Here is a 12383-nt window from a genome sequence, read left to right on the forward strand (position 1 = left end):
TTTTCTCTTCTCCTTAAGTCCTTTTCATAGTTAATTCAGAGCAATGTCCTTTTTGTTATAGACACAGGAAGACAGCTAATGCTATGCTTTTGTAACTCGGGAGTAAGCTGACTCTGAATGATATTCACTCCTAGGCATCATCTGTACTCTTTTTTTTTTTTTTTTTTGCTTTTTGGGTCACACCCGGCAATGCTCAGGGGTTACTCCTGGCTTTGCACTCAGGAATCACTCCTGGCGGTGCTCAGGGGACCATATGGGATGCTGGGAATAGAACCCGGGTAGGGCAAAAGCCCTACCTGCTGTGCTATCGCTCTAGCCCCAGCATCTGTACTCTTGACTTAAGCCTCAGTTGCCCTTATTTCCTAGCACCCCAAAATCAGGGTCCCAACAAGGGACTGGATGAACCCAGGGCAAGCTGTGAGCTACCCTGGGATCAAAATGGACCAGGCCAAAGCGCCATAACTAAGTTAAGAGCATGGTCATGGACAAACTCTGTCATGATCCAAAAAGTAGTATCTATATTAGGACCCTGCTAGGCTTAGGAAGATTAATCTGGCCTGAGCGCTGTAGTCTGATATCTATAGTAAGATGTCCCCAGGAGAGCCACCCTACAAGCTTAATGTATCTCTTACTGTGTCTATACAAAATAACTAACACTAAGACGTAGAATTAAGAAATTAACCAAGAAGCTAATTAAGTTATTGGACTAAGGAGAGGAGAAACCATCCTAAGTGGTATTCTGCCCTTGAGCGGAAGAAGGGCTTTCACCTGCTGGCTGTGCTACCTGAGGGGTGTTGGTGCTACACCCAATGCAGGGAGAGGGGCAAAGACTAGGGAGAGACCAGCATGGGGGACAGGAGGAGACAGGAATGAGGGGCAGTGTGAGACTAGAATGGGGAGCTTGGTGAGATTGAACAGGCGCGTGAGGAAAATGGAATAAATGGCAACTGATCACCAACCAGCCTAGCCCTCGTTTCTTCCTTCATCTGCCCACGGTATGGGCTGTCCCGGGTGGGGGAGCAGCGTGAGACCACCAAATGCAGGTGTTGAGACAGAGCCGCGGGGTTTCCCAGTCATCTGGAGATTACACACCTATCCTAGTTTTAATATTTAAATAAATAAAAGTCCAAAGGCATAATCAGATCTTTTCTTGGTTGGTCACTAGGTTCATCCTCATGAAAAAACACATACAGTTCCGCCCAGAGATGAACCAAGAGCCGCGGCACGAGAAGCAGAGCCTCCCGCCTACTGACTGTGATCCTGAGGTCTCCTAACCCATTTTGGCACCAGAGCAGATTCCTGCAGCCATGCATTTTGACTGCGAACTGAACTACAACCTCGTGCAGCCCGGGGAGGGATTTTTTCCTCTCCACCCCATTTTTCTGAGCGAAAATGGCGGCAGCGGCAGCAGCCACGCGGTGAGAGCCACCCTCTAAGACCCCTACACCAGGAGGTAGGACTTTCTTTAGTGACGTAGCCTGTAGGTGATCCTGGGAGGGGAGGTGTTCCCGGCGCGCCTTCCGCCCAGAGATGAGCCAAGAGCCGCGGCACGAGAAGCAGAGCCTCCCGCCTACTGACTGTGATCCTGAGGTCTCCTAACCCATTTTGGCACCAGAGCAGATTCTTGCAGCCATCCATTTTGACTGTGAACTGAGCTAAAGTATTAGAAACCCAAAACCGCGCGGCCGCGATAGCGGCCGCGCGGGCTCAAAGTCTTCACTTTTACCAAGGAAGAGAAATTATTAGATGATGCTTATTCAGCAGGCCTGATTGTTGGGGAAAATTTCCAATCAACAATAGTGAGTTCTGTATGGAAATATGAAATGTACTCAATATATAGAGAGAATAATGGGAATATCATCAACTACTTAGATGGGGGTGGGGTGGGAGGGGGGTGTATTGGGGTTCTTGGTGGTGGAACGGGTGCACTGGTGAAGGGATGGTGGTTTAATCAGTATTTGACTGTGACTTAAACCTGAAAGCTTTGTATTTTTTTTTGTTTTCACGGTGGTTCAATAAAATATTTCTTTAAAAAAAAAAATTAAAAAAAAAAAAAAAAAGAAAAAACACATACAGACTTCTGAATGACCTTTTTTGGGATGGGATGAGGTTGGATTGGGCCAGACCCAGCTGTGCTCTGAGGGCTTAATCCTGGCTCTGTGCTCAGGATCACTTCTAGTTGTGTTGGAAGAATTTGGGGGGACGGGATTTCATATGCCTTAAGGGGGATCAAATCAAAATAGGCCACTAGAAAGACAAGCACCTACCCTCTGTGCCCGCTCTCTGAAATTTGGGTGCGCAGGGGGAAGGGGGAATAGTGTGTGTGGGGGGAAGGGTGGGTAATAGCAGAGAACAGTCACACTAGCAGTGCAAGGGATCAAAACCCCCTTGCAAGATAAGCACCTCAGTTCCTCAACCCCTGTTATATCATTCCAGCCCAAGGAATAACTTTTGTTTTCTTTCAGCTTTTTGTTGTTGTTGTTGTTGGATCACACCCAGCAATGCTCAGGGGTTACTCCTGCCTACACTCAGGAATTACTCCTGGCAATGCTGGAGGGACCATCTGGGATGCTGGAGATCAACCCTGGGTCAGTTGCATGCAAGGCAAAAGTCCTACCAGCTGTACTATTGCTCAGGACTCAGGAATAACCTTTTAGAGCTGAAATGTATATAGGTGATCTGCTAAGTGTCCAATAACTCGCAAGCATTGAAATCCTCTCCCAGTTAGCAAGCAACATGAACACAAAACACAAGACTGAGAGTCAAAGCAACACTTTGTTTACTAATGCCACAAACATAAATCCTGGTATCAGAATAAAGAAAAGGCAATGGCAATGTGTCACCACTTTAAACACAAAGCCAAAGCTGCCCATACTACCCGGATCACTCTGGGAAAATTTCAAGGTTTCAATGTCCAGAAAAGGGAAAAGAGCTGAACAAGCATTCCATATGAGGCTGCATTTTTATATACGTGTTCAAGGGATTTTTCGTTTTAGGTCTTTGAGGTTTGTTGTGAAAGAAAAGCCAGGGGAGAAAATCAAACCCACCCTCAGTCCTGGCAGGCCCTGAGCAAGAAGATGGAGGCTGCCTGTGTAAGGGAGACTTGAGCGACTCCTGGAATGGTCACACTTACCGTGGTCACTGTACCGCCTCTGCTTCTGGCTCGAGGAGACACTTCTTTGTACTTTGTGATGAGGAGACTGGCCAGTGCTGTTGTTGAGGTCACTGCTTGGCCTAACCTTAGCAAGTGAAAGATTGCTGCTAGAACTGGAATCGCTAGCATCCAGCTAAGAGAAAATGAGAAAAACAGAGCAAACCACAACACGAACCGAAATGGCTTATGATGAAACTAAACTTCGCATAAGACACTAGTTTAATGCAGTTTATTTAGAAAGAATCTCAGTGTACAAATAAAGACAGCCTTAAATTCAGATGACTGCTGAAGAAGCTTAAAAAATATAGGGACCTAGGGACCTCCGATCTTTATAGGTTTTCCTCTGATCTCGTTCCTTCTCTCCCTCCCACTCTCCTCCTCCCCCCCTTCTCTACCTCTCTCCTCTCTCTCTGTGGTGTTCCCTGAATCTGTACTCAGAAATTACTCCTGATAATGCTCAGAGGACCATATGGGATGGTGGGGATCAAAAACGCCCAGGACAGCCACATGCAAGGTAGGTGTCCTACCCACTATCTCTCCAGCTCCATTTTGATTTTGATGTTTGACAGTGGTATAATTAAGATACAATACTTGATTAGTTTCAGGGCCATAAGACTTTTCCAAAGATTTTTATTTACTTTGTCTGATGCTTCTTATCTTTTCTAAATGAGTAATGACTATATGTTAACGTAATGAAACTAGGTTTGGGGGCTGGGGATGTAGCTCAAGTTGTAGAGTAAGTGCCTTGGATGTTCAATATCCAGCAGCACATGCCACATGACTGAACAAGAACCACCAGGTGAGGCTCCCATGAAACCCGTGGCTGACCCAGGTTCAATTCCAGCATCCCATATGGTCCCCTGAGCACCACCAGGCGTAATTCCAGAGTGCAGAGCCAGGGATAACCCCTGTGCATTGCTGGGTGTGACCCAAAAAGAATAAAAAAAATAGTAAGACTTGCTTACAATTAAAAAATAAAAACGAACAGATTATGTATATCAAAGAGAAGAAAAAAAATTTTTTTTTTTTTGCTTTTTGGGTCACACCCGGCAATGCACAGGGGTTAACTCCTAGCTATGCAGTCCTGGCGGTGCTCGGGGGACCATGTGGGATGCTGGGAATTGAACCTGGGTAGGCCGCATGCAAGGCAAACGCCCTACCTGCTATGCTATCACTCTAGCCCCCGAGAAGAAAAGAGTTTTTAAAAAATAATCTGCATTAAAAATATTTTAGACTTCTACTATTCTTACCTCTGAAGATTTTCTCCCCAACAACAAGTACGTAGCTGTGATTTCATCATATTTCATTTTACTGAGGGATTCTTGAATTTCTTCTTGTGAATAGCCCATTCCCACCATAATATCTAGAAGAAGGGCATAGTAGAGTCATGCTTTGTTCTGGAAGAAATCATTGTCACAGGCTAAAAATAACTTTTTTTTAAGCTCAAAGATCTTAGATTTTGTAATAGAAATGACAAGTTGGTGTGTGACCACAAAATAAACGAGGGCAGCCGTGGGCAGCGGCGGTCTCTCGCACCCACCACTTGCATTTGGTGGCCATGTGCTGCTTTCCACCTCGTCCACAGGCCACTGCCAACGCATAAAGGAAGGAATCGGGCCGCCAGGCTGGCTGGTGATCAGTTGCCGTTATTCCATTTTCCCCACGAGTCTGTTCCAGTCTCACTAAGCGCCCCATTCCAGTCTCACACTGCTCCGCATTCCATCTCCTCCTGTCTCCCATGCCATTCTCTCCCACTCCAAGCGTCTAGCCACCTTGGTCTAGCCCCAACCTCCAAGCATCTGCAGCAGCAACTACAGCCAGGTGAGGTAGCACAACTAAAACATGAAAGCCCTTTCTTCCAGGGAAGCTCTTTAAGACAAAGATCTCTGGCTGGAAGCTCAGCTCAAGAAACACAGCACCTAGGAGTATGTTTCTCCTTTCCTTAGTCCAACAACCATTTAAACATTCATCTTAACTCTACTTCTGAATAATACTGGTCATTTTGTATGGACACAATAAGAGATAATTAAGCTTGCAGGGTGGCTCTCTTGGGGACATGTCCCTGTAGATCCCAGTCTATAAAACTCAGGCCAGATTAGTCTTTCCTAACCATAGCTGGGTCCTAATCCAGTTGCTGCTCTTTGGGTCATGACAGAGTTTGTCCATGACCATGCTCTTAACTTACATTTAAGTAGTACGGCTCTTGGCCTGGCCCGTTTCAATGCCAGGGTAGCTCAGAGTTTACCCTGGGTCCATCTGTCCTTATAGGGACCCTGCTTTGGGGTACTAGGAACAAAGGGAAACTGAGGCTTAAGTTGGGAAAACAGATGCCCAGGAGTGAATATTATTCGAAGTCACTTAACTCCCAAGTTACAAAAGCACAGTATTAATTCTTTTCCTGTGTCTATACAAAAAAGACATTGCTCTAAAGTAAACTATGCAAAAGGACACAAGGGAAGGAGAAAAGCAGTATTTCACTTACAAACACCAATCCAGAGATTTCTGAGTAATTTGACTTTATAAGTCATTTTATAAGTCACTGTGTAGGGGAAATGAGTGATTAACCAGTTGGGGAAGAAAGCACAGAGAAATTAAAGATAAACACAGAGGAATGCGAGTGTCTTGGGAGCACTGTGGATGGTGTATTACAATAAACCTAAACTCCCTGTGACCAATGTTATCCTACAAATTGGCTTCTTTCTTGAATATGGAATGTTATAGAAAACTGTAGGTTATTTCCTAAATATGACAAACTTATTCATACAACCTTTGCTTTAACTATCCATTATTTGTATTGTAGACATCTTCATGCATCAAAATAGAAATGTTACTTACACTACACACAAAAGTGAACACACACAGAGTAAATTACCTATTCTTTTCTGGTCCGAGATGTCTAATTCTGGTTCAACAAATGGTTTCAGTTCATCTTCTTCATGTCCTGCATTTATCCACCTGTCCTTCATGATTTGCTGAAAGTAGAAGAATTCATTTCATTATCAGCTATAAACTATAACATTCTGATAAAGACATTATTTAGGGGTGTAAAATGTACCAACTCATCAATTAATGTTCCAAAGGAAACTTTAAAAACTTTTGATGTCTCAAAGCTTGCTTTAAAGTTCCAGATTACTGAATTAACAATAAAAAAATATTCAATTGTCATACAAACCAAACAGTCTCAAAAACAGTCCCCAAAGTGGTTAGTGATTTCCATTTATGTCATTACCTCTAGAGTGCCTCGTTTTATTGGATTTAGCACCAGGAAACGTTTGAGAAGGTTTTCACAGTCAGTGGACATGTAGAAAGGGATTCTGTATTTCCCTCTTAATACTCTTTCTCTCAGTTCCTTTGGGAAGAGAGGAAAGCAGTGAGATGTTTCAAGTTAAAAGATAAATTCCTGGGGCTGGAGCAATAGTATAGCGGGTAGGGCGTTTGCCTTGCACGTGGCCGACTCGGGTCTGATTCCCAGCATCCCATATGGTCCTCTGAGCACCGCCAGAGGATTCCTGAGTGCAGAGCCAGGAGCAACCCCTGTGCATTGCCAGATGTGACCCAAAAAGAAAAAAAACAAAACAAAACAAAAAATTCCTGGGGCTTGAGTGGTAGCACAGCGGATAGGGCGTTTGCCTTGCATACAACCGACCTGGGTTTGATTCCCAGCATCCCATGTGGTCCCCCGAGCACCACCAGGAGCAATTGCTGAGTGCAAAGCCAGGAGTAATCCCTGTGCATGGCCAGGTGTGACCCAAGAAGCAAAAAAAAAAAAAATTCCAAACCCACTAAAACCCCTCATGCTGATATATTTAAATATTAACTACTTTATTTATTATTATTAATCATTTTATAAATCCTTTGCCTTCCCTACCTTCCCTCCCACCTCCTTCCCTTTCTTTGTTTTGGTGCCACACCTGATGATGCTCATGGGTAACTCAAGAATTACCCCTGACAGTGGCTGGGGGGATGGTAATGGACGCCAGGGATCAAACCCAGGCAGGTCACATGCAAGGCCAACGACCTCTCCATTATACCATCACTCTGGCCCCATAAATCCTTTTGTATTTAAGAACATGGAGGCAACTGTTTTAGATACATACTTTTAGGTTCTGTCCATCAAAGGGGAGTGATCCGCTGACAAGTGTGTAAAGAATAACGCCAAGGCTCCACACGTCCACTTCTGGCCCATCGTATTTCTTGCCCTGGAATAGCTCTGGGGCTGCATATGGAGGACTGCCACAAAACGTATCCAGTTTACTGCCAACAGTAAATTCATTGCTAAAACCAAAGTCAGCTATTTTAATGTTCATATCAGCATCTAACAATAGATTTTCAGCCTAGAGGAAAAACATCAAAACAAAAATGAAATTTAACCAAAAGATACAGAATTAGAACTATAAAAGAACTAGGCATGTCATAAAAGTCTAATTATAAAGTTAATCTTAATAAACAAAATGAGAAAACATTTTTCCAAAAAAAGGCAGTAAAATAGAATTTGAATTTTGTTAACATTAAATATGAATTCAATCCTTGATTTACTTTCAAATTTTATTTTAGGATCATTCCAACTGAATGCAGGGATTACTCCTGGTTCTGTGCTCAGGGAACCCTCCCAGTGAGGTTTGGGGAACCGTACGAGGGTGCTGTGGATTGAACTCAAGTTGGCTGCATGCAAGGCAAGCACCTGACCCAATGGACTGCCCTGGGCCCCTACAGATTATGTCATAAGAAAAGAGAAGTGACATTTAGCAGACCTATAGCACAGGAACTTTATGAGCACTTAAGAGTTAAATCTAAAGAAACCAGTCTGAAGCTGATATAGTAAAAGGGCTTGGCACTGTACACAGTTCATGTGCAAGTAAATGAGGAACCTTGAATGAAGCAGATGGAAGGAAAAGGCCAATTCTAGCATATTTACTAGCAATAAATAAGATGTGGCAACCAGCAGGAAATGAAGAATAACAAATGAGTGATGTCAGTTAAAAGTACAGGCTATCAAAGTTATGGCGAGGCCTCAGAAATTATGCCTTAGTGGGGCTGGAGTGATAGCACAGCGGGTAGGGCATTTGCCTTGCACGCGGCTGACCCGGGTTCAAATCCCAGCATCCCATATGGTTCCCTGAGCACCGCCAGGGGTAATTCCTGAGTGCGTGAGCCAGGAATGACCCCTGTGCATTGCCGGGTGTGACCCAAAAAGAAAAAAAAAAAAAAAAAGAAAGAAATTATGCCTTAGTACAGGCAAAAGGCGGAATGGTAAGTAGATTACATTTTATTTATGGATTGGGGAAAAAAATAAAATGTGAGAGGCAAAAGCAACAGTGATCAAAGTAGAAAGCATTAATCTGTTAAAGAAAGCACACAGCAGACTATTCTCTGGCAACTATGGGGTGCCAGGAATTGAACCCAAGTCAAACATGTGCAAAGGAAGTGCCCTCCCCTCTGTGCTATCTCTCCAGCTCGATGCTTCATCTGTGTAGTGACCACCAAGAGAATTGCAGACACACAAACAGCACAGAGAGGTGAGGTGTGGTGACTTACCTTGAGGTCTCTGTGCACAATCCGCTTCTGGTGGCAGTATTGAACTGCAGAGACTATCTGGACAGAGAGAGACGCAAGGCGAACAGTCACCTCCCTGCCACACATCCATGAATAATGCTCATACGTGCAAAATGTTCAGCATCTGAATGACTAAGTTCAATGACTAAAAATCAATCTCCTATGCTTTAAAACTTTTGAATTTTGGGGAAATGAGGGGCTAAGGGATAAGGTGAGGATTTTCTTTTCTCTCTAGTTTTACCTGGATAATCTCTTCCAGGGTCATCCTTACCCTAAGTGCCTTTATGTGTGGTATCAGGGTCCCTCTCATCTTTAGGATCTGGAGGATTCTAAAGGCTGCCCCTAGAGAATGTGGGTCTTTCACAACTTTTTTCATACCCATGTAACCAAAATGGCAGATAGTACAGATAATCCCCACAGCAACATGTAATTCAAACTGACTCTCCTTTGGTTAGTTAGCCTTTTCCTGACAATCCCCTTCCTTCAAGGTGATGTGGGCTCAAGAACAGCAAAAATTACTTCAGCTCCTTCTAAATTTTATTTGCTTTTGTTTTGGGATCTCATGCAGCAGTACTCAGGACTTACTCCTGGCTCTGCATCACTCCTGGTGATGCTCAGAGGACATATGGGATGTCAAGGATTGAACCTGAGTCCACTGTATGCAAGTCAAGTGCCTACCTGCTGTACTATTGTTTCAAACCCTATTTCACTTTCTTAAAATCGTAGAATGAGGGGTCGGAGTGCTAGTACAGTGGACAGGGTGCTTGCCTTACATGTAGCCGACCTGGGTTTGACCACAGGTATACCATATAGTCCATCAAGCACCACCAGAAGTAATTCGTGAGTGCAGAGGCTGGAGTACTGGCACCCACCTAGGCTGGGCATAAAGACTCCGAAAGATCTAATCTATTAGTTGATATTTTTGGCTAGAAGAGCAGCAAGGAGTAGTTACGGTGGGATTAAGATGAAAGGAAGCCAGAATCAGAGCTTCATTAAGTAGGTTCTTGCTTTATAAAGTGAAAATTCAAAGATAATGATTAACTAAAGACACAAAAATTCCAATGTGAAAAATGAGAGAAAAATGAGTTTTAAAGCAACTAATAATATTCTAATCATTTACAAAGCTCTTCTCTTCATGAAAACTGGAAAAGTAAACAAATTTTGTTTTCTCAAAATAAAACAGGATTATAGCCTAGTATGTCATTTTTATCTTATTCCTACCTGCTTTAAAAGTTTCTCTTATCCAGAGGCCAGAGTGTAGTACACAGTCTAGTACAGCAAACAGGTGGCCAACCCAGGGTCGATTTCGGGCAACCCATACCAGGCAACCCATATAGTCACCCAAGTACCAGCAAGGATGATCCTTGAGTGCAGAGCAAGGAGTCTAAGCACTGTCCCCACAAAAAATTTTTTTCCGTTCTCATCCAGTATTTCTTCAAGGAGAGAAGGGAGACATGAGGCATAAACGGAGAGCTAACAGAGCAGTATTTGGAGGGAAACTCACAGCAATGCTTGAGGGTGTTGCTCCCCTGTGGGGGCCAGGACCAAATTCAGGGGTCATGCATTCAAAGCATGCACTCCAACCCTTTCTCCGGCCCTCCACATTCAGTATTCTATTAGCTCTGACCACTACACTCTCACACCGCCTACATATACACACACTAATTTTTTTCCTCGCAGATTATTTAAAATTTTAATTTTGGGGACTGGAGTAATAGCACTGCAGGTAGGTTTGCCTTGCACACAGCCGACTCGGGTTCGATTCCCAACATCCGGTCCCCTGAGCACCACCAGGGGTAATTCCTAAGTGCAGCGCCAGGAGTGAGACCTGTACATTGCCTGTGTGACCCAAAAAGCAAAAATAAATAAATATTTTCAAATCAGACTTAATCATTTCTTACCTTTTCTCAGAGACCAACTGTCTAAATATATTCATATCTCTATTTTTTTAAGGAGTGCCACCCCTAGATGTACTCAGGGTTTACTCCCAGAGGGACTGGGAGACCATAGGAGACACCAAACCCAGTTGAGATGCATGCAAGGCAAGTACTTTACTGACTGTACTATCATATCAGTCATGCATCTATTTTGGCAAGTGTTCTTTTCCTGCATTCTGCTTTACAGTTAGTAGTAGTTGTTTCTAAAGAAAGCTGAGAGCTTAGGTATTTTCCAGGTTAAAATATTAATGCAAGCCTCAATCACTCTACTTACACAGGAAAAGAAAAGAGGCACGAACATTACCAACTCACCAAACAAGGGGTGAGAAGTCGAAGCCCAGAAATCTACTCTTTTTTTTTTTTTTAGAGGATGACTTTTTTTTTTTTTATTTTTATTTTTTTGCTTTTTGGGTCACACCCAGTGATGCTCAGGGGTTACTCCTGGCTTTGCACTCAGGAATTACTCCTGGCGATGCTTGGGGGACCATATGGGATGCCGGGGATCGAACCCGGGTTGGCCGCGTGCAAGGCAAACGCCCTACCCGCTGTGCTATCGCTCTGGCCCCAGAAATCTACTCTTTTAAGTGAAGAGCTCAGTCACAAATTAAAATAGCAGAGCAGTAATTAAAGTAACAAGAGGAAAAGCATCCTGCCTATGGAAAGGGTCCATTATTTTTTTTAAAAAACACTGAAACAAAAAACACATAGTGCACTTTGGGGCTGGAGGAATAGCACAGCGGGGAGGGCGTTTGCCTTGCACGCGGCCGACCCGGGTTTGATTCCCAGCATCCCATATGGTCCCCTGAGCACCGCCAGGAGTGATTCCTGAGTGCAGAGCCAGGAGTAACCCCTGTGCATCGCTGGGTGTGACCCAAAAAAAAAAAAAAAAAACCACATAGTGCACTTTATTTGTGGCATACTGCCTGTTGTCATAAACAAAACATTTTATTTAAAAAAAAATTATTTTTTCAGGGCTGGAGCAATAGCACAGGGGGTAGGGCATTTGCCTTCCATGCGGTCGACCCGGGTTCGATTCCCAGCATCCCATATGGTCCCCTGAGCACCGCCAGGAGTGATTCCTGAGTGCATGAGCCAGGAGTAATCCCTGTGCATCGCCAGGTGTGACCAAAAAAGCAAAAAAAAAAAAAAAAAAATTATTTTTTCTTGTTTTGTTTTGGGGACACACACCGAGCAGTTCTCAGAGGTTACATCTGGCCCTACACTCAAGGAATACTTCTGATGTTACCATCAGACAAATGGGACGCTGAGGATTGAACCTGGGTCTGCCCTATGCAAGCAAATTCCCTACTCACCAAACTATAGGTCCTTGCTCTGGTCCCTATTTAAACTTTTTTAAATTTTTGGTTTTTTGGGCCATGCCCAGTTGCGTTCAGGGGCTGCATCTGGTCTGGTCTGTATTCAGAGGATCACAATGGTGCTGGGAATCAAACCCAGGCCGGCCATATGCAAGGCAAGCACCCTGCCTGCTGCACCATCTTTCTGGTGCCCCATAAATAAAACATTCTAATTTGGTTTCATTGAAGCAATGACGACATTAACTGGACTAGAAATGGAAATAGATCCGTACATGAAAAAGTTTCATCCTTCCAGCTTTAAATAGGCTGTGGTGAGCTGGGGAGACTGTCTAAAGGGCTAAGCACAAGTTTTGCATGCTCAAGGCCCAACATAATGGCCTTGTACAGAGGGTAGGGCATCTGCCTTGAATGCAGCTGATACGG

General features: G+C 43.9%; 1 protein-coding gene across 9 annotated transcripts in view; it reads right to left on the bottom strand.

Moving 5' to 3' along the window:
- MARK3 (microtubule affinity regulating kinase 3) overlaps nucleotides 1-12383 on the bottom strand; it is a 100852-nt gene that overhangs the window by 24519 nt on the left and 63950 nt on the right. For 7 of the 9 annotated variants that reach the window (XM_055130121.1, XM_055130120.1, XM_055130119.1 and 4 more), the window contains exons 7-12: nucleotides 8690-8746; nucleotides 7252-7488; nucleotides 6384-6503; nucleotides 6027-6126; nucleotides 4405-4517; nucleotides 3134-3287 (exon numbers count right to left, since the gene is read on the bottom strand). In XM_055130121.1, the coding sequence (XP_054986096.1) occupies nucleotides 3134-3287; nucleotides 4405-4517; nucleotides 6027-6126; nucleotides 6384-6503; nucleotides 7252-7488; nucleotides 8690-8746 (781 nt within the window). The remainder of the gene's footprint in view (nucleotides 1-3133; nucleotides 3288-4404; nucleotides 4518-6026; nucleotides 6127-6383; nucleotides 6504-7251; nucleotides 7489-8689; nucleotides 8747-12383) is intronic. The other 2 variants (XM_055130122.1, XM_055130116.1) reach the window with 1 other exon arrangement.

This window comes from Sorex araneus, chromosome 3 (genome assembly GCF_027595985.1).
Source record: "Sorex araneus isolate mSorAra2 chromosome 3, mSorAra2.pri, whole genome shotgun sequence".
In the NCBI taxonomy this organism is placed as follows: Eukaryota; Metazoa; Chordata; class Mammalia; order Eulipotyphla; family Soricidae; genus Sorex; species Sorex araneus.